This window comes from Xiphias gladius, chromosome 7, assembly GCF_016859285.1.
Source record: "Xiphias gladius isolate SHS-SW01 ecotype Sanya breed wild chromosome 7, ASM1685928v1, whole genome shotgun sequence".
In the NCBI taxonomy this organism is placed as follows: Eukaryota; Metazoa; Chordata; class Actinopteri; order Istiophoriformes; family Xiphiidae; genus Xiphias; species Xiphias gladius.
In genome coordinates, this window is record NC_053406.1 from 14170920 (window position 1) to 14198397 (window position 27478).

Genomic DNA, 27478 nt, shown 5'->3' on the forward strand with positions numbered 1-27478 from the left:
ATACTACAGTTGTGAATGTAGTATTCATGTTTCAAGTAGTTTTAATTAGACCCAAAGGTACTGATTAAACTCTTCGTTAAGGCTGCAGTCCGAGGTACTGTTGTATTGGATTACACTACAATGTACAGCTGTTGCTTTTATTATATCCAAACTCTGTACATACAGCAGGTCCTGATGCACAATTGCGCCTCAGAGCACACAAACATCATTTATCATGGCCGCAACAAGTACAGACTATAGATAGGCAAGGGGGGGGGGGGAGAATTCATGGAAGATTTTCCACTTTTAAGGCCAGCTCCCCCACATCTACACACACTGCAAAGTAGTGGCCTGATGGAATGCTGAAAACACAACAACCCTGACACATACAATCATGGGGCGGGGGGGCCGATAGAGGCCATTGTGTCATCAGACAAGTGATGCATCCCTGCTGTTTGTTTTTAAAAAACACTCCTCACAGACACAGAGGACCAGACTTCTGTCTTACATTTCAGCTGCTCTGAATAAAAAGTGAGAGGATCTGGTGCTTAGTTCTGCTTGGGTGCTGTTCAGTTTGAGTGGCTTAAATATTCAGGAGCTGAATGCACCTCAGCACCTCTGCAGACTACTGACAGCGTGTACATGTCTGAGCCAAATTTACACTTCAGCACAGGGTTTCCCTCCTGAAGGAAGTAAGGTATTCAGGGAAACATGGCAGTGGTTGTCTGACTGCTGTAAAACAGAAAAGACTATTCCTTCGAAAATGGCAGCTAAACATAAAGATATTTTACAAAAACTTCAGATTGTCAAGCTTCCTATACTTCCTATACTGCATCTTTCTTTGTGAGCAAGGCATCAAACTATGGTATGAGGCCAAAAAACCAAATGTATCCTCTTCAGTCCATTTAACTGAGACCATTTTATTTGGATTCCAGTCGAGTAACAGCCTGAAACTGTGAGACAAAAACACCCTCGATGGTTCTCACATAGCTGCCTTGCTTTCAGTTTCCTACACCCCCACCCACAAAGTAAGACTTTAATCTAATGAGTCTAACCCTGTCTGCCATCATTTCCTTCTCGGGTGAATGCTTTAGTTCCCAACTTCAAATGCACATGTCAATGTTTTTTTCAGGTGGATTGAAATCAATAGGAAATCATCATCAAAGCTGGTTTGGTGTTGAAGTCATTTCATGTCTCTTTACAAAAGACTGCGATGAATGCCATTATGTGACCTCAACAACACTCAACTGCCAGCCTGTAGAACTGATGGAGCGTCTTGGATAAGTGACCAAACCAAAAGAAAACGCAAACTGAGAAACAAAGTATTGCAGTTGCCTTCTACCTAATACTTTCCCATAGTCTACAAGTGATTATTGAAGATAGGTGTAATTAGCTGCTCTTGTGAAATCCAAAACTCATTCAATAACCGACTTTATATTGTGCATTTCAGTTATCTAACCCTTTTTTAAGATTAGACAGAAAGTAAATTGGAAATACTGATATAAATGTCAGTGGGACTGGAAATAATGTTTGTTTTAATTATCACTTTGAAAAATGTCCATTGCAATTTCCCAGAGGCCTATGTGACATATTCAAATTGTTTGTTTTGTCTAACCATTACTCTGAAAACCCATAGATATTAAGTTTACTTTATTTTAGGAAAAGCAGCAAATTTTCACGTTGGGAAAGCTGCTGGGAATTTTTGTTTGAAAACTACTTTACCAATTAATCAACTGCCAAAATGGTTGCCGATTCATTTTCTGTCAAATCAGTTAATTCAGCTCTAAATGTAAATTCACTGAGAGCGAGTTCAAGGTGCTGACCATGAACCACGACGTCTGTGGTTCAAGTCTGGCCAAGGACCTTTGTTTCATGTCACTCACCATCTCTCTCTCTCCCTCCTCTCATGAAAAAATGGCTTCAAAATTTTTATCAAAATATGAAAATGAAGTAGAAAATAAGTTTTAAGAGCCCTGCTGTGGCATGCTAGTGGTTAAACTCGCTCCAAAATGAGAAGGCTCAATACACTTTTCAATAGAGTTCAAAACATAGATATTGTAAAATAAAATGTTTTAAATGTTCAGTATCTAGTGGTGTAACAGACTTTTTTTGCACATACTGATATGAATAATTTATTAATTCACATTTTACAGCCCACAATGAACTATCCATCCCACTCCATCAATTAAAAAGGACCATTCAACTAAAAATCCTTCCACCTGTGAAAAAGAATTATGCATCACACAGTCTCTTCAAGCTTTCAACGCCACAGAGTTTCTCTCCAAGTGACTTATCAATATAATTTTTTTAAAATCTAGTCTTATCTGTACTTTAGGTCTCCACTCCCTTGTTGGCAGAAGAGCACCCAACCACCAGCCCTCCATCTGTCCCACTGCTAAATACAAGTTCAGTATTTCATGTTGGCCAAATCTGTTCCTGTCCCAGAACTGAACCAACTGATGTCCTTCTGCTCAGGGGCCTCCAGGTTCCTGCTATCACTGAGCTCAGGCTCCACTACAAAGAGCAGATCAGTTCTGCTCCTTTAAAGATTTCACCGGGCCTGGCTTTCAATGAAAAGCATAGAGGAGAAGGAGAATGGTGCAGACGCCGATCACTGTGCCAAGGATGAGAGAGTCCCGTCTCTTCCGCAGGTTGATTCGCTGGATGAGATTGTTAATAGTGGGGAAACGGTCTGGGAAAGTCAAAAGTTAAGGAAGATTGCAAATAATTAAATTCAAGAATTTTGTAGTGTGATTAAAAATAAAATTAGTAAAAAGCTGTTTTTACATTTGCCTTTTTGGCATTTAAATCAACTGAACAAAGGAGCTTAACAAAGAACCACTTTCATCATAGAAAAGCATATGTGAGCATTGATTTCTGAAGGGCCAATAGTCATTTCGTACCAGGAACCCTTCAGCTTTCAATCTATTGTGTGCCTTTTCCCATTTGGTTCCCCACACACAACCATGCACACATGCAGCATAAAGGATACTGGCCAGTGTGTTGACCCTGCTCTGTATGGATTTCAGCATGCCCCTTTGGGAGGTCATGTTCTCCTTGGTCGCCATGGCAATACTAAAGAAACAGAGCAAAATGAGTTTAGAAGTGACAATACTGAATGTGGCTGCAGTCAACAGTACCGTAAAGTGCCTTTGCTTGCAAATTAGACAAAATCTGATTGGAAATTCAATTGCACCGGGGGACATTTTGTAGAAATGAGCATCCAGTTTAAAGGGTCAGAGGTCGTGCAGTTTAAAGCTACAAGATGTCAAAGAGGACAGCAGAATCACTTATATCTTTTGAAAACAAAAATACATTAAAAAGAAAATGAAAAAAAAATAAAAAAAATAAAAGAAAAAAAAATAAAATGTCCTATCATCTAAATTCAATCCCTAGCAACCATTTCTATTATGGTGGTGCAATGTCTCCACACCCTTTACACCATGCACCATACATAAAAGCAACATCTGGGTTAAGTCATATAAAAAAAATCTAACTTTTCTGACCAGGAAAGCTTGTGCATGACCCAAGAAAAGACCACTACTAAACATAACTGTCTTGAAAATTGAGAGAAATATGTGCTGATATTTGATTTAAAATCAACTTTGTTATGCATTTAATCACTGTCATTGGTTGTATCTCACACCACCAAGTCCACAACCATCAGCCAAATGAATCCAAATCAAGTATCAGACATTTAACCTGCTGAAAGAGGTGAAATGTGTTGTCACCTATTTGGGAACTATCTAATAAACATTGACACATACTTAACATTATAGGATGGGAAACAATATGGGACCGTAAAACATAGTTTGTGAATTTCAAAATCCTCCTGTAATGATTAAAAATGGGTATTGAAAGACTACATGCCATTCGGTACATCCACGCTATGAGTAGGGGAATCATTCTGGGTTGAAACATTATTCTTCCTATCACATTCTCCTTTCAGCTTTATAGGGGTGCCTACTTTATGTGAGTCGCCTGGGCTTGTAGAAGGAAGGTATAGAATTGCTGTGATATTGTACCTCTCTTGGTCTCAAAATTAGGCCTCAGCAACTCAGAGAAGGAAAGTGCAGCTGGGCAGTTGGCAGGAAAAGTTTCTGGCTCTATGTTTTCCTTCTGTGGCATCGGTTACACACATAATCAATAACAGCTACCGAGCCCACTTCTGAGCCCTTCACTTCTACAGGGAGATCAGAGCGTTTAAGCTCTAGGAAATTAGCTCCCACAACTTTTGCTTACATCTACTGTATCCGTAACTGTACTGTATCTCATCTGCATGACCGCACCTGAAGATGTTCACAGATATTCAGGACATGCAGGCATTCAGATCATGATTGTAGCCCCAAGGATAGTGGATTTCTGAGTCTGACACTCATATTGAAATTTGTGAGTTTTAAAAAATCTGATAACGATATATCAGCTGATAGTAATTTCTTTAACATAAACACATAATATAAACAAAATCTTGATACGGCTCCCTTAAATTTGTTTGCTGAAATAATTGTGGCCAAGACACATATTGAGCAGGACATTTTACAGTTGAAAAATAAACTTGGTGGACAAACTCTCTCTAAATTATCTCAAACCTAGTTTAGCAATTCTGTCCTGACATTTCTTATTGTTTATCAGCTGACACATGTATGGATACTGACATATCTGCAATAAGCTTCCATCCGCCTGGTCGATTTATCAGTCTAGTTCTAATCACTATACCCACTGCGCCCCGTCCCTGCAGCTTTGGCAGATGTGGATGTGCTACTTCAAGCAAACAGGGAAAACAAAACTTTACTGCATTACACTGTCAAAAAACCAAGAAGTAATCTAATCATTCTAAAGTATCTTTTTAACACATGTACTGGATATGCATCCTTTGTTAAGGCATTACATAATTTCCTATACTGTACACCTGTTTACTAAATACAAAGCAGTAAAATGAACATGCGTAAAGTCAACTAGAAGGTAAAAATAATGACTTGAGTAAAGTGTTAATAAACTAAACAAACAGTTGGTAAAACAGTTTTTTTCTTCCCTGAAACAGTAGGCACTGGCCACAGGGGACAAACTCCTCCCATCCCAGAGGGACAGAGCCCCATAGGAGGCAGGTCAAAACAAAGTAAATGAAATCACTATGGTTGTTTACTCTTTTGGCTGGTAGGGTTGATGAGACGCAGGTCTACTGTGTGCACTTTTGAATGCAGGTTTCGAGAAAGTAAAGTCAGAATTTGCAGTGTGTAAGTTTGAATGTGTAGAGGGTGGGGTGTGTGGGTGAGGTTATGGCATCTCCTGCAGGTGGAGTTTGCTGAGGGGACAGTCCACAGTCTTGGCCTGGATCAGTGATTTGGGGATCATGTTCTCCTCAGTCAGGAAGAAACACTTTGCTGACTCCTGCAACCTCAACAAGCCTTTATCTCAATGTTACCCAGCTCATGAGAATAAGAGCTAGGGGATAAAGATTCCCTTCACACACAAACCTCAGGAAGAACAAGAGAGTAGGAATCCTTCTTCCTAGACAGACAGAACATGTTCAGAGCTTGTTTGTTAAATCAATGTAAATACAGTAAAGTACAGTTCAGAAAATTTATTCTGTATGAAAACACACCTCAGCGTTTGTTACGGAGGTGAATTTTAACAAGATATACACCACAGAGGAGTGGAAAAGTAGGATCTGAGTTATCACAGTGGTTACCAAATGAAAGGTTAACTCCCAACCATTGATGGTAAGCTAGGTGCTTTTCATTTTAATATGAGTGGTAATTAGTTTGGACTCCAGGCCATTTCCTTTATCATCTAGCTAAGAAATAAGACGAAAAAGTGACCAAATAAACAGGCATATTTATAGTCTACTGTAAATCATAATCTGGAAATCACACACCTTGAAAAGTTCCTAGTCACATTGACATAGCACAGTTAATAAATAAAAAAAGTGTATTAAGCGACACTGAACACGTCCTTTGCCACTGACTTTCTGCTTCACTAATGCACCCATGAACAAGCACAATCATGCCCCTTTGATTAAAAAAGGCCAATTCAGAATGTGCATTTCTACACAATATCTAAGCTTCACAACTTTACTGTTCTATACTTTGTTCCCTTGAGTATATTAAAGTCACATCAATTTCAGAGGCATAAGGATGAAGAAATACAGTGGCAAAGGTTGTTTTTGTTTTTTTTTTTAAGTGGGCAGGAGCTCAGAAAAGGGATGGGGAAAATAAAGATAAGGTTGCAGAAAAATGAGCAGTTCAAGGAAGGAAAGAGAGGAAACAATAGGTGAGAAAAATCATTGAGCATCGTCCACCATTTTAGTGATAGAAATCCACCAATCAGACCACTACTCATCCAGTCCTCAGGAAACCATTGTTTACAAGGACTGGAACCAGAAAAGGCATTGGATGGGAGAGGATCCGGAAGGACAGAGAGAAAACAAACTCGAAAGAGGGGGGGTGAGTGACATTTTTATAATTTGTGTAGACCACGACCTGAAGGGGAAAAAGGGAGTAGTGAAAGATTGATACTACACATAAATCAGTGAAGTGGTAGGAGTTACTCTGTCATACAGGGTTGAGCAAGTCCCATTCATTTTATGCACAGATTATATTAAGTGACCTGCAGTTGGCGGACCTCCAAGCCTTTGATGTGCATGAAACTCTCACAGTTGAGTCATCAGTACAAAATTAGCATTGGCATTGAAAAGTTAATTGATAAAAAGTTCAAGGTCCAAAACAATATACATCAAAACTGGTGAAGAAGTCATCTATAACTCCTAAGGAAACTGATTCACTTTCAGTTTCTGGATTAAATCTATATTAATTCAACAACTGTGGTTGGTTGCACTTGCTTGATTGCAACAATAAATCATTTTGAATCTGTTAAAGCTCTGATTAGCAGACATTTGTCATATCAAACTGACAAAAAAAAAAAATTTCATGGAAATTAATTTTAAATATTTATAACCATTGGCCATAACATAAAACTATATTATGGATAAATTGTCCAGGAGTCACCTGTGGAGACACCTACAAATGGGTACTGATTGTGTGTGTTTTTTTGTTTGTTTTTTTTTTAAATCAGGAGGATGTGTCCCACAGAGACAACAAAAGTATAGTTTAATATATACAGGTTCAAGAAATTGATTTGTGCAGCATTTTATTTTCATTTAGTATTGCAATACTAAAATGGCGCTAGGGACACAAATAATTTTCTGTTCAGGTCATTCATTTCCTCACCCAGAGTCAGCATTTCTTCTATATGGTGGCTACTGAAGGATGAGGCACAATAAACAAACATCATTTTACTACAGGTGCTCAGCCCAAACTCAACAACAGCTGCTAGGCTTGACAAATCCACGCCATGGTAAGCTCCGTACAGAGGGTACATACTGAGGTTTTGAGTTGGGTTCAGCAGATAGATAAGACAATGAAGAAGGGGGTGGGGGCTGTCACATGCAAATATATGTCTTCCAATATGTGGAAGACAGAAAGCAAATCTTACCTTATTGTGTCATCCATCAGTCGGTCCGAACTATAGATAGTGAGAGGGAGAGGGGGAAGAGAGAGAAAGAATAAAAAAAGAGACTCGTTAGTTACTGATATGAAGCAGTGTAGCAAAAAAACCTGGAGTGATTATAAACGAATGACTAGGGCGCAGGTATCAGTATCAGTTTCAGATTGGCAGTGATCAATACAGAGTTAACTGGCCCCAAGAATTCTAATGGCGTTACTTGATGAAACTGAGTCGGACACAAAACTGAATTTAACTATATGTTGTTTGGGACTGGATTTCTTTTTCTTCTCTGCATATCAATCTTATCAACTCCCACACAGTGACTAACCAGCCAACCAGTCAGAACACAGCATAACATAATTGGAATCTTGCCACTAACATCAGTGTAGTCACATCTGTGTGTATGTGCTAATTGGTCCAATGTTGTTTGTATCGTTTGCTTAACACTAAAAAGAAATGTATTTCATTTTATGTGTAAAAACATTTTGTGGGCGATTAAACAAACAGCACTAGATGTTAAAAATGCTGGGGGTTTTTTGGACACAGCATTTTAGTTAGAGCAGTCTCCTTTTAGTTTTTAAAGAATTATTCATGTATACACATATACATACATACGTATATACATACACACACACATACACACACACACACACACATAATATATATATATATATATATATATATAAATATATAAACCTATATATAAAATTATATATATATAAATATATAAACATAACTGAATTTACACATTTCTGAAATTGTCACAAAAAACTAACCATTATGAGCTTTGTAAAGATAGATTTTACGGCAGGGCTTTTGTATTGGATTGCAACTTTACAGGGGTACCTAATAAAGTGGCCAGTGAGTGTATATTTACTCCCTCAATCTGTAGTAAATTTGGCAATTGAAATTGAAGTTTCTGTTAAACTTCTACACTACACAGCATGTCTGTTGAGTAAATTTGTTTTGTTTGTCTTCTCCTCATGGATGAGTCTGGACTAAGTAGACCCAGAGAGAATTCCACCTCAGAGATCCTGGAGCTTAATCTTCTGCATAACTATCAAAGAGGGAGTGTCAGATGTTTGCTTTTGTCCAACAGAGAATACTGGAAGGGAAACACAAACACATACACATACACACGCACACAAACACACACAAACCTCTTATGTTGAAAGAACAGTTTTGTGTCTCAGGTTGCTCATAAACACCAATGCTCTCAGCGGTTTATTCCCTAATTGGAATCAATTTGGATAATGTTCCAGAGAACTAAAGTAAACCAAACAATCTAAACTGCAGGGATTGTATTTCGTAGTTCAACATCCATTCAATAGCTCCACATTCTCATTGTCATGCTCAATATGTGGTTTATCTTAGCGTTTTTATGTATCCAACAAAAGCTACAGGAAGAGAGGGAGGATGTCTCAAACATTCCTTACCTCATTTCATCCACACCAAACTCTTGCCAAATCACAACCATCTCCAACCTTTACCCAAACATTCTCTTTATACCTTAACTTGACTTTCTCAAGGCTAATGAGATAATACCTGCGTATTTTAAATATCATGCCCAAACCCAACCTTCTAGTTTGGTGGTCAATCACAGTGCTTATTCTCAGAAGCCCATGCACTATTTTGTGTCTGTTTCTAAGGATGTGTACAGTTGCTGTGTGGCATCTCACTGCAATGGGAAGCTATTTACCACTTCCACTTGTAACTCTTTTTGGACAACTGGAGGGCCATTTCAAAACAAGGGACCAAATGGGACGCAGCCAAGCTCTGTGTGCATGTGCTACCTTATTCCCCAACTAAATTTTTCTGGATGTTTTTCCATTGGACACAGTTGCCAAAGTAAAGCTACAACTATTCTATTAAATATGATAACATGCCAAAAGACAAACAGTTGTGCATTTCTGCACAAGATAAAAATCTCAAATGCTGAATGTAACAGTAATGCCCTCGTTTATATTCTTAAACTGATGTTTTGATTAATTCTGTGCACATGTTCAAAGTCCATGAAATGTTCATAGATTGTGATCCATGATTTTCACTTTGGCCTTGAGAGAATGCACTGCCTCTTATTACATCACTGAATGTGAAAAGTTTTTTTTCTCTTTCATTTACTTGATTACATGTTAAACTTATAGTGTGTAGGTCTCCTTACATTTAATGGGGTGACCTCTCTCTGCCTGGCAGCTGTTTTCTTTTTAAGTGTGGGGAAAACATACTATCAGGCCCTGCATATGCACATGCATTGTTGGCAAGTATGTGTGCTGAGCCAACAATTTTTTTCATCTGACAGATTCTGATAAGCCCTCATAGGAGTTTTAAAGAATCATTTTATAGAAAATGATTAATTAAATGAAGACCTTACAAACTCAAAAGACTACTACATTTATTATTATAGAAGGAGCAGTGAAAGCCTCAAAAACCAAAGAGCTAAAAAAAATAGCTCAAGATTTGATTCAGGCAGAAGTAGGGGAAAGAGAGAAGCGATGCTAACAATTGGAGCACTACACTGTGGACACTGCAAGGGACACTGTACAGTCACGATATGGGCTGGACAGCCTTCTGTTCTTGGATCACAGCTCCACACAAAAGCACAAAACTGCGGATTGGCAGTCATTTATAATATCATATCTTTTGTCTTTGTCACACTGAGACTGAATCATTTACAGGAAACAAATCATTTGGTGAAATGGTGACTGGCACAAAATTCAGAATGAAGGCTGGAAGGAAAGTCTGGAACAAATGGATTGAGGGAGCAGGTGGGTGTGGCTAAGAATACTGCAAGTGCGGGTAGGTGAGATGCCAAGCGCAATGGGAGTCGGCCATGCTGTCTTAAACATAAAAAGGTCAGCAACGACCTCTATTCTTCAGTCTAAAAAGAACTGCATCATTTTAAAAATATTACCAATCAATTATGCTTATTTGATTACCAGGCACATAAGATCTAGTACTGATGTAACCAAGGCTGTATATCTGAAATAGAAAAAAAGACAACTTAAGTAAAATGTGGTTTGGCGAAGGCCAGACAGCCGGTCTTAAATGATGAAACTAAAAAAAACATCACGGTGGACAGAGAAATGACTGACAGAAAAAACTACCTAACTTACAAAACATATCGCCGTTAAGGAATTACAGCCATTTTTATACATAAACCCTAATTTTCAGAGGCTCAAAAGTAATTGGACAATTGATCAGTTTTATGGCATGGTGTGGCCTGTTCCTTCGTTATTTCATGACAAATTAAGCAGATAAAGGTCTTGAGTTGATTCCAAGTGTTGATTTTGCATTTAGTAGTTGTTCATGGGTACTCTCAATATGCGGTCCAAAGAGGTGTCGATGAAAGTGAAGGAGGCCATCATTAGGCTGAAAAAACAAAACAAACCTATCAGACGGCAGATGGCACAAACTTTAGGAGTGGCCAAAATCAACAATATGGTCCATTTTTAAAAGGAAGGAAAGCACTGGCGAGCTCAGCAACAACAAAGGGCCTGACGACCACGGAAGACAACTAAAGTGGGTGATCACAGAATTCTTTCCACGTTGAAGAAAAACCCTTCACAACATCTGGCCAGGTCAAAAACACTCTTGAGTAGGTCGGTGGATCATTGTCAAAGTCTAGAATCAAGAGACAGCTTCATGAATGTAAATACAGAGGGTTTACCACAAGGTGCAAACCACTGGTAAGACTCAAGAAGAGAAAGTCAAGATTAGACTTTACCAGAAAACATCTAAAAAAGCCTGCCCAGTTCTGGAACAAGATCCTCTGGAGAGATGAAACCAAGATTAACTTATACAAGAATGATGGGGAGAGAAGAGTATGGAGAAGGAAAGGGACGGCTCACGATCCAAAGTATACCACATGATCTGTCCAACACGGTGGAGGCAGTGTTACGGCATAGGCATGTATGGCTGCCAATGGAACTGGGTGACTGGTGTTTATTGATAATGTGACTGCTAACAGAAGTAGCAAGATGACTTCTGAAGTGTATAGGGCTTTACTATATGCTCAGATTCAGCCAAATGCAGCATAGCAGATTGGATGGTACTTCATAATACAGAGAGCATCTCAAGGTAAAAAAAGTGAATATTCTTCAATGGCCAACCCAATTGAGTATGCTATTCAATTACTGAAGACAAAACTGAGGGCAGAAAGAACCACAAACAAGCAGCAACTGAAGGTGGCTGCAGTAAAGGCCTGGCAAAGCATCTCAAGGGAGGAAACTCCCATGGGTTCCAGACTTAAGGCAGTCATTGACTGCAAAGGATTTTCATCTAAGTATTAAAAGTAATCCTTATATTTAGAATTATGTTGGTTTGTCCAATTGCTTTTGAGCCTCTGAAAATAAGGGATTATGTATAAAATAGCTGTAATTCCCAAATGGTTAAACCCCTTGAATTAAAGCTGAAAGTCTATACTTCAATCACATCTTGATGGCTTCATTTCAAATCCATTTTGGTCGTGTACAGAGGCAAAATTTTGAAAATTGTGTCACTGTCCAAATACTTATGGACCTAGCTGTATGTGGTCCTCTGTGGTCTCAGCTTTGAGTGGGTTCCTTCCATTTCCCCTGTTCAGTGGCGTTTTGCTGCACTCATTAAATTGCTCATTAGCTCCAAACTAATTGCTTTTCCCAGTGTGATAAATATACTTGCCCTGCCCACATGCTTCTTAGCTCTCTCTTGCCATTCACATGCACATTAACATATACTCAGACAGGCTGTTTAGTGCTCGCATGCATGTGTCCATTTTCTGCTTGCGTTTAGAACTACTACAACCAGTGGTTAAAAAAAAATGTTGCCGGCATTGGCAGTGTTATGCAGGTAGCACTCAAAGTACCAAATACCTTCTTTGTTTTCTGTTAAATCAATTATTATACTATTTAAGTTTTATTCTGAAAGAAAATATTTTACAGCAACGCTCAGAGAGAAATGCTCTGTTAGGTTGGCTTTTGGAGCAATATCAGGCAACTAACCAAATCAGCAAAGTAAATTGAAAAATTAATTACTTCGCCTAGAAAGCAGTCTTGCAAATCTTGGCAACAGATGCAGAAAGCAAACTGCATCAGCAAAGAGGAAAACTTGTCACAAAGCAAAGCTCAGAGCTGATTCATAATCCAGTGATACATACTCAATACACCTTACACATTGTGAGATTCACAGAGATGATCTTTATAGTAAAGCTGCTTTACCAAATTTACCATAGAAAGAGCAGTGGTGATTATGAGCACTTTGTTGCTCAGAGATGAACGCTGTTCAAATGTGAGGCCCTTAGGCAAACAAAACACCAAGCACAAAGAGCAATCAGTGCAAACCAATAAGCAGCAAAACACTTCAAATCCACTGCAATCAATAAGAAAAAGGCGACTTCTTTCACAACATAGCAATAAGTGGTACAGAATCTTAATCTTGATGATGTCTTTCCAGAAAAATGCACTTCAGTACATCATAATAGACCGCCAGATATGAGCAAGTCAGTGAATATGATTAATACATTCAACAAAAGTTGTGCTATTTAGATGCTAAAGTCCAGACCTCTATGTCAGCAAGCTTACATGTAAAGCTGGATCCACTGTATCTTGATAACCACAAAGGAGCAAAGCAAAGAAATTAACTGACCTAAAATCCTCCAGACACTGTTACATGCATGTTGGTTAAACTTTTAACTGAACCTCTAAAACTTTCTGAACTTATCCTAAACTGAGCTGTTTGATCCCCTAATTTTTGGTCAGCCAAGAGCATAAGCAAGTGCTTTAACCTGAATCCTCAGAGCTCTCCTCTAGTCCTCGACTGATATATCGGTTGGCCGATTTTATTGGCTGATAATGGCCTATCACTGATATATCTGTATCGGTATATATGTTGTCTGATATGCACCATTATGAAAACTTGTTTTTTACAGAACATATTGCAGAAAAAGATGGTTGGGCTAATTAAGTAATGTCGTCATCACATAGCTTGTCCAACAGAGCCCACTCTGACTCCATTGTTTACAATACTCTCAGCACTGTCTGTAGCACCTGTAGCAGAGAACACATCACAGCTGAGCATAAGGTGGTGCGGAGTCAAGCAAGGTCTTTACTTCAAGTTGCTTTGTGAAATACATAGATGGAAAGTTAAAAAACAATGATCCCATCATTTTTCTTTTTCAACGTAACTCTTTCTCTCTCTCCATATATATATATATATATATATATATATATATATATATACATATATATACACACACACACACACACATACATATATATATATATACATACATATATACACACACACACACACACACACACGTATAAATACGTATGTATACATATATGTATATGTATATATACACATATATACATATACATGTAAACATTCATATATACATACAATCATATAAAGGAAGAAAAGAAAAGAAAAGAAAAGAAAAGAAAAGAAAAGAAAAGAAAAGAAAACCTAATATGTAGGCAGGTGTGATTTATGTGGAACCACACGCTACCAGTTCATCACTACCAGCAAAAACTAGACTGGAGACCATCCTATAAATGAATCTAGGCATGTCTGTCTCATTAGGTTCTGTTGAGAATGTATGCAGGCTTGCAAGCACTCCACCCACCACAGTAATTTGTAGATTAACTGGCAGGGACTTGCTGTTTTTTTTTTTTGTTTTGTTTGGAAGTGATTAGCCTTAGCTGAGCAGTTTGGCAATGCTGGTACCATCAACTGCCAATATATTATAGACTCAAACATACACACACACAGTCACTACACTGCTTATGCAAATGTATACTGATCATACATTACATTATCTCCCACTACCACTGTAGAGACAGAAAATCTTATTCCTCATGTAGGCTCACTTGCCTGAGGTATAAAGCCAAGGGCACAAAGCAGGGATTTATCACAAGCTGAGCTGCAAAATGACAACTTGACAGCCAGCTCTCTATAACATGGTGTGAATATTAAATTAAAAACATCTAAAAAAAAAAAATCTTTCTAGATCTAAACAGATTACACAAGTTCACATAAGAGACACCTCATCAATCATAATGCATGTCCTTAAAACTGCCTTTTGAAAAGAGAGCATCAGAGACTGAAAACGATAAAGAGCTTTTTAACTCAGATCTCTTATCTTTATCGAGTATCCATGCTTTGCCTTGAGTGAGACTTCAGATCATTGCTCTGGCCACTAACGCGTTTCAGCCCTTTTCTCTTCAGGCCCTCTTTCCTGTTTTATGGCTCTAATAGGATCAATCAAGCGTAACTTGATCCTCATCTTCAATCATCTCTTTCCCCTCCCATCTTTGTCATTGGTCTGGGGAAGCCCTATAAAATGGGTTGTGGTTTAATAAGATAATTTCATCATCAATATCCTGATCAATTGTGCTGGATTGGCACAGGAGCTTAACTGCTCAGAATGCAGCTGGCTGCAACAAGGCAGAGGAGGTTCAGTATAATGTGTCACTCTCTTGTTCTCATTCCACATTCCTAAGATCATCTTATCATCAGTATTCAGTTTGGCTATTTGGAGCCCAGTTTGAATAAATGAGGACAGGGAAGATTTTATCTTTAATTTCTTTAAAAAAAATTTAAAAAAAAGAAAAATTCTTCAAGGAAAAATTCTTCCTTCCTACAAGGACTGATTTTCAGGGCCACTCCCTTTCATACACAAGATGGTGAAAATGATTCTCCCACCGCTTCAGCACATGAATCCATTAAAGCGTTCCCCTTGGTCTTTCCTAGTAGTGCATAGTGAGTATCACAATGCAACTTGACATAATGTTGGAGTATATATATTAGTCCTTGGCCCACTTTGACTGAATAGTGAAAATTCTGTAGTTTACCGAAGATACGACAAGGAATAATTATCAGGCAGATTGGTGCATCCCTATATGACATTAAATGACCAAATAGAGAACCTCTCCTGTCCATCTCCTGTAAACCATTAAAGGCATTTGCTCTAAACTGCTGTTGGCTAGAAAAAGGTTGATTGTTTAATCCCTCTAACAGCTGCGGCAATGACAGGCTTGTGGTGTTGAGTGTACAACTGTTTGGGGGAAGGTCCACAGCTATAACAATCCTATCACATGATTTATTGGGCGATAATTGTCCAGCAATCCTTCGAAGAACTTTGAGTTAAAGTGATGTGACCACATAATCTCCCAAAATGAATTCCAATACCTTTTGGATCAACTCCAACATAGGTTCCAATAGCATGGACAGTTACACGAAGCAATAGATTTTTGCATTGTCATTTTTTTTATTATTTTTTTATTTTAAATCACCATACACTACAGATCACTCATTATGTTACTGCCACAATGCATGGAGGTTGTTTCAAGAACCACGATGCACAAAAGTGGTAGTCGACCAGTATAAGTCACACTTCATTCAAATGAAAATGTTGATGCAATTGTAATCATTTTAGAATACATTTTCAGCCATAAAATTAAAAACCAAATTGAAAATTGGCATTTACAAGTGTGCTCTCAAGACCCAAGAATATACAAATGTGTGTGCATACCCACACATGCACATGCTGTATATGTACACAGCCTATTTAAAAAGTGGGATTTATAGTGAAATGATCCACCACTTGTCATGCTGCCACCCAAGATTTGTCAGCCTGTCTGTGTTACTATTTTTTTTTTTAAACCAAATTTGATTAGAAAAATCTGCAGAATCAGAAAAATTACCTCAACAATCCTGTGTATATTGATACATAGATAGTCAACTAAAGCATACATGGTGAAAGATAAGGAAGTGATGTAAAGTAATTTAAATGTAGATAGTATTTCCTTTCACATGCAGCTCTCAAACTCTGGCAAAGGAGTTTATAGAAACAATGCAAAATCACATTAATGTTCATGAAGAATCTTTGAATTTTCAAATATTATAGGGTTATTTTATTGGACTGCATTGTATTATTGTATTTTGCAGGTGTTCCTGTTGTTGAGTTCAGCCTCCATGTATGAGTCACTCTACAAACCCCATTTCATTTTATAAATTGCGAGATAAACATTAGCGATGTAACATCAGAGCAGGTAAAGCCTGTTTTTAAATGACTTAAGAGGTCTGTGATGGGGAATAACTGGGGCATTATTCATTTTAGAGGTTGAAACAGGAAACAAACATTTAGCCACAGAGAGAATCAATCACATTTATATTTTTGTCGGCTATGTTCAAATTATTAGATGGGATCCTCAAGCCTGGGCAATGTTAAAAGCTCTTCTGTGGTTTGTTGTGTTATCTTTGTGCATGTGTGTGCCCTGCTGACATCCAATTTTACTTTCCACATAGGGTGCCTCTCACACACAGGTACACACATACAGATTTCACAAACTTCGCTACCTCGTGCTGTTCTGCAGTGCTTGAGAGTCAGCCAAATGATAGGAGGACACTAATTAGGTTGCTGGCAGATCATGGTTTGACATACTGTGTCAGTATGGAAAATCTGCCTAACCTTTGCAGTTTTAAAATGCAAAGTTTTGTTTTAGAGTAGAAAATAAGCTTTTTATGAAAATAAAGTGCAACTCCCCCCCCCCCCCTACAATTGGATCTAAACCTGTCCATATTTCTTCAACAAGGCATTAAATAAAGCACAGTTTTTGTCTCAACTAGCCAGAAAAGCACTCAAATACAATCTACTCTATTTTATCTATCCTGAATTTTGACATCAAACTCTAGATTAATGAATGCAACATAATCAAAATGTCCCAGCAAGTAAAAGCATACAGAGATAAAGCACCAAGGGGTGCCAGAGCTTAACAAGCAAGCATCAGCAATGATTTCCAGTGTTATTCCAAATGGCTGCACTATGAAGATGAGTTATCCCAGCTTTGATTTCCTAGGAAGCTCTAGCTATTGCTCCACCAGGAGAGGCTGTACATCTCTGAAAAAATGATAGCTACGTTCTGCTTTGAACTGCTGGGGCTCAAGCAACACTTACTCATAAATATCATTAATTGAATTATAGAGTTGGATTCTTGATAACTTCAAATTCAAATATGGCAAAGAAAGCTGAGGAAAACTTACTTTCTCAGGTGCTCATGCTCCTTTAGAAACAGCTCCGTTCTTCTGTTGTTGACCCCGGAGCCACTCTTGTATGTCCTGAAAAAGGCATGTAGATACATTAGTAAAAAATGTCACAAATTACATCCACTTGATGTAACAATATTTGCTATTTGGGTGATGTGACACAACATTTGAAAACAATAAGAGAATGGCAATTTTCTGCATTCAGGCAATGACAAAGTCCTGACAAAGTCCTGTCATCACAAAAGATCCATGGTTATCCATTTAGTGAAGCTTTTCATCCCCACTGCCACCTTTTCTTTTCTTCTTTCACAGTCAACAGACCACAGGGTGAAAATTGTTGACTAGTTTGCAAAGTTGGGCAACTATCTGACAGTCATTGTTCACGCAAGCACTTTACAAGGATGTAAATACTTTACATGTTCATCCCACTGAACATTAGGTACCCACTGACAAAAAGCACTGTCGTAACTGCTGTGTAAACCCGTTTTTGATCAAATAGCATTCAGCGCTGATGCCACTGTAATCCACAGTAAAAGCCTTTTTGTGGTTCACCATTAGAAAGGTTTTAATGTGAAGTATCAGCAGCATCGGGAAATATTCGGTTAGCATTAGCAATAGCTGAGCAAAACATCAGCAAATTCAGCACCAGTATGGTTCCTGTAGAACAGAACACAAAACAACATAAGTGTTATCTGTTGGTTGAAAGCAAGAACAGCGTGGTAGGAGGGGAAAAACCACAAAGAGCTTCTCCCATATTGAAAGCTGAACAGAGCAAAGCTTCTTTCTAGTCACCGGCATGACCAAACATGTTGAACCAATTAGCTTATTAACATGACTTGGAAGGATAGAGATGGTCATCCTGCTGCGAAGCAGGGCCATATATGTTTCCCCCCTGGTTCTCCCCTGCTATGTAGCAGCAATGGAAATTCCTCAAAAATCACTGCTCGGCATGCGACAACCAACAATCTACCCACCAACAAGCCATCTACCCACTTCAACTGAAGAATTTTAACTGCCATAAATAATAAATATGGAGAGCAGAGGGGCAGTACCATTGAATCATGGAAGAGCCATCGGATTATCCATGTCTAAATGAAAAAAAAAAAAAAATTATAAATTTTGTTTCAAAAAGTTCATATCACTAGAAATTTCTTGAATTGGGACCTCACTAAAAAAGTATTCAGAGTAGGTAGCTGGGAGTTTAAAACGGTTAATAAACCACTGATTTGGTAAGCATTATCTATCTAAGAGAACACTGATTCTATCCACATATTGAAAGTATCATACAATCTCAGGTCAATAAAAGAGCAGAGATGAAACAGTTTGCTCGCTTACTGAGCACTTTGGTAGCAAAAAAGTCTAAGTTAATGGATGGCTTGTTATACCACTCACAGAGTGAACACACCACACCACCTATTCTTTTTTTGCTCTCAGAATCCGTGAACAGCTGACTCCCAGTTCTCTGGGATTCTGGTCATTTAACAGCCCCACCCTACTGCACCCTACTGCTCTTTATCTACTGTACGAAATAAAGAGCAGGGGAGGAGCTAGAACTGCACACACATATACCATAAACATCCTACCCCACCCAACTAACTGTAAGCACTCCAAGTAGTACCAGGCACATTTAATGTGTCTACTTCATCTCCAGTGCGCCATCCAAATCCACTGAATGGAAATACAATTTCAATTCAATACTATATTCAGTGCATACAGTGCCCTGGCTGCCTTGAGCCCGGGCTAGCTGCCCCACCAGCTGGGCTGATGCCTTTGTGGGGCTAGAATTGCCTGTACTGACAGCCAGCTTCATTACTCCTGCAAGGCTCTTTAAAAGGGCATCAATTTAAATCACAGGTTAGCTGTCATTTTTGTTGCTGACATTTAAAAATCAAAGGAGGCACGGGGGGAGCATAAGGTCTGAGCTCAGCTCTGTTCCATGCTGCGGTTATGAATGGCACAGCTGCACACGAAAAATTATGTATATGTGTGTGTGTGCAATGGTTTGAAGCACACTGCAAGATATTGATACAGTGTTTGATAAAATGTCATATTGCTCATTTAGGTGCTTGCATAAATGAGACACTGTGTACTATTTCTTTTAATTATTATGGATTTGTCGTGTGAGCATTGTAAACAAACCCTTAAACACATAAAAATCTAAAATGAACAATGTCCTGGCCAGGTCTACTCCATGCCCAAGATCTCTACTGCCCTCTACTTGACAAAGGGGACAAAAGGCTGAGATGCAGCGGATAAATCCATCACTGTTTCAATTGCATCTTTCAAAACTTGGTGTGGGTCTACAAATTTCTTAACAAACTGACCTTAATATTTCAATTTCCAGACTCAACTTATTCTGTAGTGTGTCATATTAAAATCTCTTTTAAAACTGTTATTTGTGTAACTTTGATTGTCATGCTGCTGCTATGATGGAAGTTCTAAACTACACTGCTCTAGCAAAGAACTAACCTGTTGCAGTCTTTAATTTGATACAACAACAAAGTCAAAGAGTTGTGAGAAAACTGTATTGTGTAAACCTGGATAAAACTACGACCATCGATTTTCTCTCTATTCCCCTCTGAAAAGATCTGGAGAAATGTACATTAGTGATACCACGTTAGCTCACAGTTTTTTAAATATAAATTATAAATAATAACAAAAATAATAATCTAACCATTCAGGTGTGCAGGATAAGGCTGCTTTCACGTGTTGTCAATTCCTACCTCATCCTTCCCATGCCCCACTGGCAGAGGTCAATGATGGAGGTTAGGGGCATACTGCTTTTCATAAAAAATTGTCTCATGTAAAGCAGGACTCCACATATCATTGCAATGTGCCATACTGGAAGCAGTTGTAATTCCCCTACCTGTGAGCTCAGATGGTTCCCTCATTAGCAGCCCCTGGGCACATTAGTCATCGTTAGGCTGAGCCTCGGGTCAACAAGACTGGCTCTTTTCTATTCATTAGATTCATCAGCACAGAGCCTATTAGTAGGGTTAGTGGCACTCCTTAGCCATGTGATTTAATGATAAAATTCAGAGAGCTGTTGCATGTAGTGCTGACCTCATGGTATGTTAGCAACTGAGTATATGTACAATTAAAATTTGATTGCTTATGTGAAGCATGACTTCTAATTATCATTAGATAACAATTACTTTGTGGAGCATTGATACAAGTAGGTTTAAAATACTTTAACTTAAAGAATATAATTCTTTACAGTATAAGGAATAATGTACTATCACAACAAACAGTTATACTCTGTTCATTTACACATAGAGCATGAAAGCCTCAACCCAGTCTTCTGCAAATAAATACTGATACATCATTCCTTAACCTTGGTATTAATGGGGGCTCCCTTACTATAATAATAATAATAATAATAATAATAATAATAATAATAATAATAATAATAATAATAATAGTTGTTGTTGTTATTATTATTAATCATCATCATTATTATCATCATTATTATTATTATGAGTAACAGCAGCAGCAACAGCTAAAACAATACCAGCAGTATTTTATGAAATAATTAGACAATGGTCTAAATTTCAATTCAGTACAGGTATGACATGAAAATCGATAGCATAAGGCGATTGTATATAGTCAGGTATTTCATAATTAATCACACCGCTATCGACTGGGAACTCCACAGCTTTTCAGCATCTGTTTTATAAGCCCCAGCATTTGCAACTAGTCTGTCTCTTGCAACAAGTAGCAAGCCACTCACTTTTGCATTCTCCATAGAAAACATGAAGACAACCTGTGCAACTGTGCTATTCTGTTATGTATGACATCCAAATTTAGCATGTGCATGTTAGTCTATGATCACATATTAATATTGCATTTTACCATTATGAAACCAATGAGCATTAAAGAAATCAAATTATTAAGTAACAGGAGGACTGACAACCTGTGAAGAAACAGATATGCCAAGAGTTTAGCTCTATTTTTAATGTTGCATTACGAGAACTTAATCAGAAAGAGTTATTATGTAAAGTGACTGTGAGGCCTATGGATCACGTATGAGGCAGCCGCAGACTATCTGCATACTAGATGGATGGAGGGGGATCAATACGAATCCTGCAGTGCTCACCATATACTCACTGCTGTGTCTTATAGATCAATAAGCCATTACAAAAAAACGACAAGAGTCCTGGTCTGGGGGAGCCTCCATCTCATTTCAATACACTGACCCACAACTGAGCCAATCTGAGGAGAGGACACACTTTCTCAATGCAAGGCCAAAGAGGCCATGAATCTTTGTAGGTTTTAATGGCCAACATTTTTCAAAAGCGTGCCAAGTGGAAGTCAAGGTTCAATAACCCCTTTAAGGAATAAGGTCTACAACACCGGAGCGCCATGACTAATGCTTGGCAGTTTTTACTCCTCCACAGCCACTAAAATCAAACACAAGCAAAGCATTACCTGATGATATTATTTGTTTTGTACGCAGTACCATGTAAAGTCTCATGTGACACAATAAGAGACTGTCTGCTGGCACTGACCACCCATTTACTGTACCTTCAACAGTGACTATATTTAGTTTTCAATAGTTCTGTTCATTAGAATTGCATTTACAGTGCGAAAAGTAAACTACAGAGAACACAGTCCCACAATTATGACACAAGCTGGTGTTACTGGATACTCACTCAATGTCTTTCCTGACGGACCCTAGAAGGTCTTCCCTCTCCCGGATGGCCAAAAAGTTGCCTTTGGTTTTGTGGAATTCATGTGTGTAATCCTGAGAGCAAAAAAGATAAAAGTGAAAATGAAGAGGGCGCATAGTAAGAACAAACTGTCAACGCCAACAGCATGAAATACACTGAGGCATGTGAGCTTCATAAAATAGTTAAAATAGTTATTGTGTTCTTTATTGATTTTAGTAAAGTTAATTTACAAAGTACTTTTACAGGAAACAAAAAGTGTAAAGTATGATACATGAAGGGTATTGAAAATAGATGTGTGACAAGAATTAGAAGAAAATTGAGAGGAATATGGGGGCAAACCTGTAAGATGTCTCTGTGTCTCTGAAGTGTGTGCATGAGTGCAGCATTGAGAGAAGCTGTTCCCGGGGCGTTGGTGTACTCCGCCATCTTGTCATTCACTGCGGTCAACTGACAGTGAGATGGGAAAAGAATGGATAGACACACAGATGAAAAAGACAAAAGATAGGGTTTTAAAACAAAAAATTAAAAAATAATAATAATCACAGAATCCCAATACAACATGGTGCAAACATGGTGTATATGCAAAACATAACAATAACACACTGTGTGCACTATGTTTGTATGTTCCACAATTCAAATAATTACATATGTACACATTGTCTTTCATGCAAAATAACCACATGATGCAACACATGCATGCAAGGGTAGAAATGTATTTGTACCCTTTTGTGGTCAGAACTGCATAATACCAATATCAGAATGTAGCCATTGTTTTTGACTTACATCGCTTGTATTTGTGTCATTAACCTAAGAAATTATACTGTACCATTTAATTCTACTCTCCTGTTTTGATCTCTTGTTGTTTGCAGAGTCTGCCTTTGAACTGCCCCAAGAGGAATGAAAAAAGTTAAATTTTGAGTTGAACTGAATAAAATACATTTAAGCAATCTGGGTTCTAACGGAAACCACATGACGAAGTGGAGTCTGCACTGTGGTTTTTCCTTGATGAAAGTCAATAGTACTGGCATAAATACAGTGCTGTTCTTATTACAGTCTTTTTGCTGGCCTTTCATGGGCCACTGGAATTAACTTACTTTGGCCAGCAGCTGTTCAATCTCCACTGACATGGTGTCAAACATCCTGTCCTGGGTAGAGTTGTTCAGCAGCGGGGTGGTGTCTGACCTTGAAGAGTAAAAACAAAAAAAGGAGAACAATTACAAAGTCAACTTAAAGCTGTTTGTTTGTATTCATTTTTAAAAATGTTGCAACAATCAACAACAAATGACTCCTGACTTTGACTGGTGATGGTTTAGAGAATGTACTATGTAAGGATGCAGCAGTAAAAACGTACGCTTGTTGTTTGTGTGGGGCATCAAAGCAACACCACTTGGCAACAAAGAATATTTTATATACAGATGACAGTTGCTAGTCAAATTATTTTCAGAAACCAAAATTTAAGGGTGTGCTAGAGCTCAAAGTTTCATCCTTACAGCTCAAGCGCATGTAGCGCCTTCATTACCAAAAAAAAACAAAGGTGTACTGATAGTGTTATAGTAATAATAATAATAATAAGATCTACATAGAAAAGTTCTCCTTCAGTTGCTTAACCTCACATGATATTATAGCTGGGGAACAACACCCTTGGAGTTGGTATGGAGTTAGTTTTTTGTTCATAGACACTTCCTTCCTGCACAAACCATTTTCCTGTGCTGGAAAGCTTCCACCCACATATCCAGGCTTTCTGACCACCCACTCAAGCTACATTTGCACCTACATAATCTTTGAAATTGTGAAATAAATGTTGGGATAATTTGTTGTTGTGTGATTGTGACCAGAAAAACTTTGCGTCACTGCTTTTAAATACAGAATCTCGTGGCCTGTATGACTGAGAAACTATAAAGACTTTTGCCTTAGATGGTTGTTAACTCTGCAGGTGTGACAGAAGACTTGATCTTACGTTTCTCCTCGACGTCCATCCCTGGAGCTGCTGTAGCTGGTGCACAGTTTACTGAAGGAGACCAACTTCAGGTCAAGTTCATTCTCCAACTGTCTGGCCTGCTTTCGCAGATCTGTAACACAGACACACACACCCAGACAAAAGATTTTAACACTTAGGGATGGAAAGGAACTAAGTAGGTTTACTCAAGTACTGCACTCAAGTACAAATTTGAGGAACTTGTAATTTATTGTAGTATTTTAATTTGATCCTACTTTATACTTTCTACTTCACTACATTTCAGTTTTTACCCCACTACTTTTATTTAGTAGCTGTAGTTACTGGTTGTTGCAGAAGATGATTTAAAAATAACCTATAATGATGAGGCAGGTAAAAAAACAAGGCATGGTTCAACAGTAAAATGAGACCACCTAAGAGTATATAAAATCTATGAAATTAGCCCTACCACAGCCAGCTTCAATGTTAAAATGCTGTGTACATGTTCTTTGCCATTGGAAGAGTCAGACAAGAGTCAGATGTTTTTGCTGACTGGTAGAATTAATTAGACGTTGCCTATTTTGATTGTTTAATTGCAAGGGCCAATCATTTCCAAGGGAAGTTTTATCAAGTTTGGTCTCATGTTTTAATGTATATGTAGAAAAGAAACATAACAAAATTATGCCATTTTAAATCCCATTTATGTTGCATTCATGTGGTATTTTGTGAATTTGCTTATTTTACTTCTTCACTGAGTTACTGTAATATGTTGTCTTGTGTTGCATTGAGTTTTTACCTGTTAAGCTTAATTTTTTTTTTTTTTTTTTTTAAAAACCTTATTTGCCAGAAAAAAAAAAAATGCTGCATACATGTTAATGCATCAATAAAAAACACTGATAACACTGATAAAGACCTTCTCCGCTTCACATCGGGTACTTTCACACTTTTTTTTATAACTTAACCTTGGTGAAATTATGAAAGCAGGACTTTTACTTTTAGCAGAGTATATTTTAAGTGAGGTATTGCTACTTCTACTTAAGTAAAAACGGTGACTACTACTTCCACCACTGCTCATTTTAGTTTGTTGCCAAAGCCAAAGCAACGTTACCGTTATGACAGCAAAGCTTATTAACTTATAACTTTGGAGGGAGCTGAACGAGTTCACTTACTCAACCGTACATCAACCGAGGGAAAAAATGTAAAAAAAACAAAACGGTTTCTGCTCATTACCATCTCATGACTGTAATTGAGGCGACACAGATTTGACAGCTTTACGAATAACGTTAACTTAGATGGCGACGTGTTAGCCAAGGTTAGCTTGTAGCCAGGCGTTGTAGGGACGTATGTGTACAAACCGTGAATTTATGAGCCGAAAGCGCCGGAGGCTACACTGGCAAATTGACTGTTGACCTTGCGAATGCCGTCCTAGATGTTGTTGTAAATACTGCGCGGTGTAAATCGAGTCAAATTTTGCTCCCTTACCTTCCCAGTAGTTGCTGCTTCCTATTCCTGCCATCTTTGTTGTTCTGCGACGTCACCGGGTTCCGGGGTGTGTCACGTGTCATAAGAGGAGGCTGTATTGAAGAAAAAATTAAAATTAAAAAAAAAATTTTTTTTTAAATAAAGAAAATAGGAAAAGAGTTTTACCGCCCTCAGCTCGGCCTCTCAGGCAGGACACTACCCAGGCTCTACATGTACCAGTGCCAAAGGGATGGAGGTCAGTATTTCCTACATAATTCAGTTTCTGATCATTCCAGATAATTGTCTCTTTCATCGTACGCTTTCACTGTTTTATTGCAGAACTCAAGCAGCATTAACTTAATTAAAGATGTGAAGAACAAAAATATTATAAACAATTATAAATTAATTTGAAACTTTTAATTGAATGTCAGTGAATGGACTTCGGTGGAATTAATGGACTCCTGTGGCTTGTACAAAGTTTGAAACTTTTGTTATCCCAAAGGGAAATTGATTTGCTGAATAGGCTCGTACACAATGAAAATAACAATTAGGAAGGAGAGACAATCAACTGGCAATCTAAGACATAATCAGCACATAATAGCATTGCAGTAATTATAAAGTGCAAAGATTCAACCAATGTTTGCATAAGTACAGCACAAAAATATTCTTCAAACTTTCTGCTATGCAGCATATTTAGTCTGTATGTGTGCGGGGTTTGAGACTAATTAAACACCAAATAATAACAACTATAGTTATGTTCATACACACACAATTTTACACTAATCAAGTGACCAACATTATTCTTATGATGCTATTTGGACTATGTATGGTGGTTATTCAGTGCAAAATACACCATTATTACAGAAAATTAAAAAAAAAGAGAAGAACAGAAAGAAAATGTAAAATAAATAAAATAAAATAAAGCGATTAAACAAAACAGAAAACAGCAGTCCCCAGTGGACATGTATGAGGCCTACGTTCTGATCGCAGGGTCAGGACAGCGTTGTGCACTTAGAGTACCCCAAACAGAGTCTGAGACTGTGGACTAAAAACCTGAAAAGTCAGATCTGCAAAGCATTCCTGCACATTGCCTCCTGCCGACTTAGGTAAAAAGACTTTGGAAAAGAAACAGACTTCAAGACATTATTTAGTCCAAAGTCTAAGAAACCAATTTATGATAGTACTGCATAATAAAGTTGTTGTACATCCTCATATTACAAAGGTTTTGGTTGAATGGAGATGATCACAACAATAATAACCTCGGCTTCAACTATCAAAGAAATGTCTATTTTATTTTATATAATAGCATACATTTTGATGGTTTGGGGGAAAATCATATACCTTAGATGTCCAAAGTTAATCATATTCATCAATTAGAGGTGTATCCTTAGGGTTTGTGCTATTGCACTGCCTCTGGTCACTGGCTCACCAGTCAACTCAAATCTATACGAGGTTTGGATATCTGTGATTCTTCTTGAGGCACAGGAGAAAAACTCACAAACTAGTGCGTGTTTATTTCAAAACAACCGAATGAAGTACATTACATTAAAAAAAACAGTGGTCTTCTCCATATTTTCTACTTTCTCTCGTTATCTGGCAGTAACATCATACATCTGATCAGAATTAGGAAATAGGAATCAGGAAGCTACTGTAGTTCTATCTTTTCTGGTTGGTGAAGTGTGTTTTTCATGTTTTTATTTTTTTATTTTTCCAGTTTGTATTTTGAAATGTCATGTTTAATCCGTTTTGTTGACTTGTTATGAGAAATGTCACTGGGGGCTGCTGCAGTGCTGTGTCAATTAGTTTTGTTTTGGGTTTTTTTTTGTTTTTTTTAGCAAAGTTGCAATTTAAAGTTGGTTCGGTTAAACTAGGGATTTCAGGGGGGTTAAAATAGAACTGCACGGTT

The 27478-nt window shown here is 37.9% G+C and overlaps 1 protein-coding gene across 1 annotated transcript; it reads right to left on the reverse strand.

Annotated features, from left to right (window-relative positions):
• Positions 1-234: 234 nt before the first annotated feature.
• gosr1 (golgi SNAP receptor complex member 1) lies at positions 235-25679 on the reverse strand. The gene is made up of 9 exons (XM_040131491.1): positions 25594-25679; positions 24136-24247; positions 23273-23360; positions 22518-22625; positions 22161-22252; positions 17506-17580; positions 7471-7500; positions 2972-3054; positions 235-2671 (listed from the first exon to the last, which is right to left on the reverse strand). Exons 1-9 carry the CDS (start codon positions 25625-25627, stop codon positions 2547-2549), a joined length of 747 nt encoding a protein of 248 aa, XP_039987425.1. The 5' UTR covers positions 25628-25679; the 3' UTR covers positions 235-2546.
• Positions 25680-27478: the final 1799 nt, after the last annotated feature.

Excerpts from the sequence above, each read along its gene's own strand:
- gosr1 (XM_040131491.1), bottom strand. The coding sequence starts at position 25,627 with ATGGCAGGAATAGGAAGCAGCAACTACTGGGAAG. Across the intron at positions 22,626-23,272 it reads TTGAACAGCTGCTGGCCAAA|TTGACCGCAGTGAATGACAA; the intron begins GTAAGTTAATTC and ends TCTCACTGTCAG. Across the intron at positions 17,581-22,160 it reads TCCGTCAGGAAAGACATTGA|GACATACAAGAGTGGCTCCG; the intron begins GTGAGTATCCAG and ends TGCCTTTTTCAG.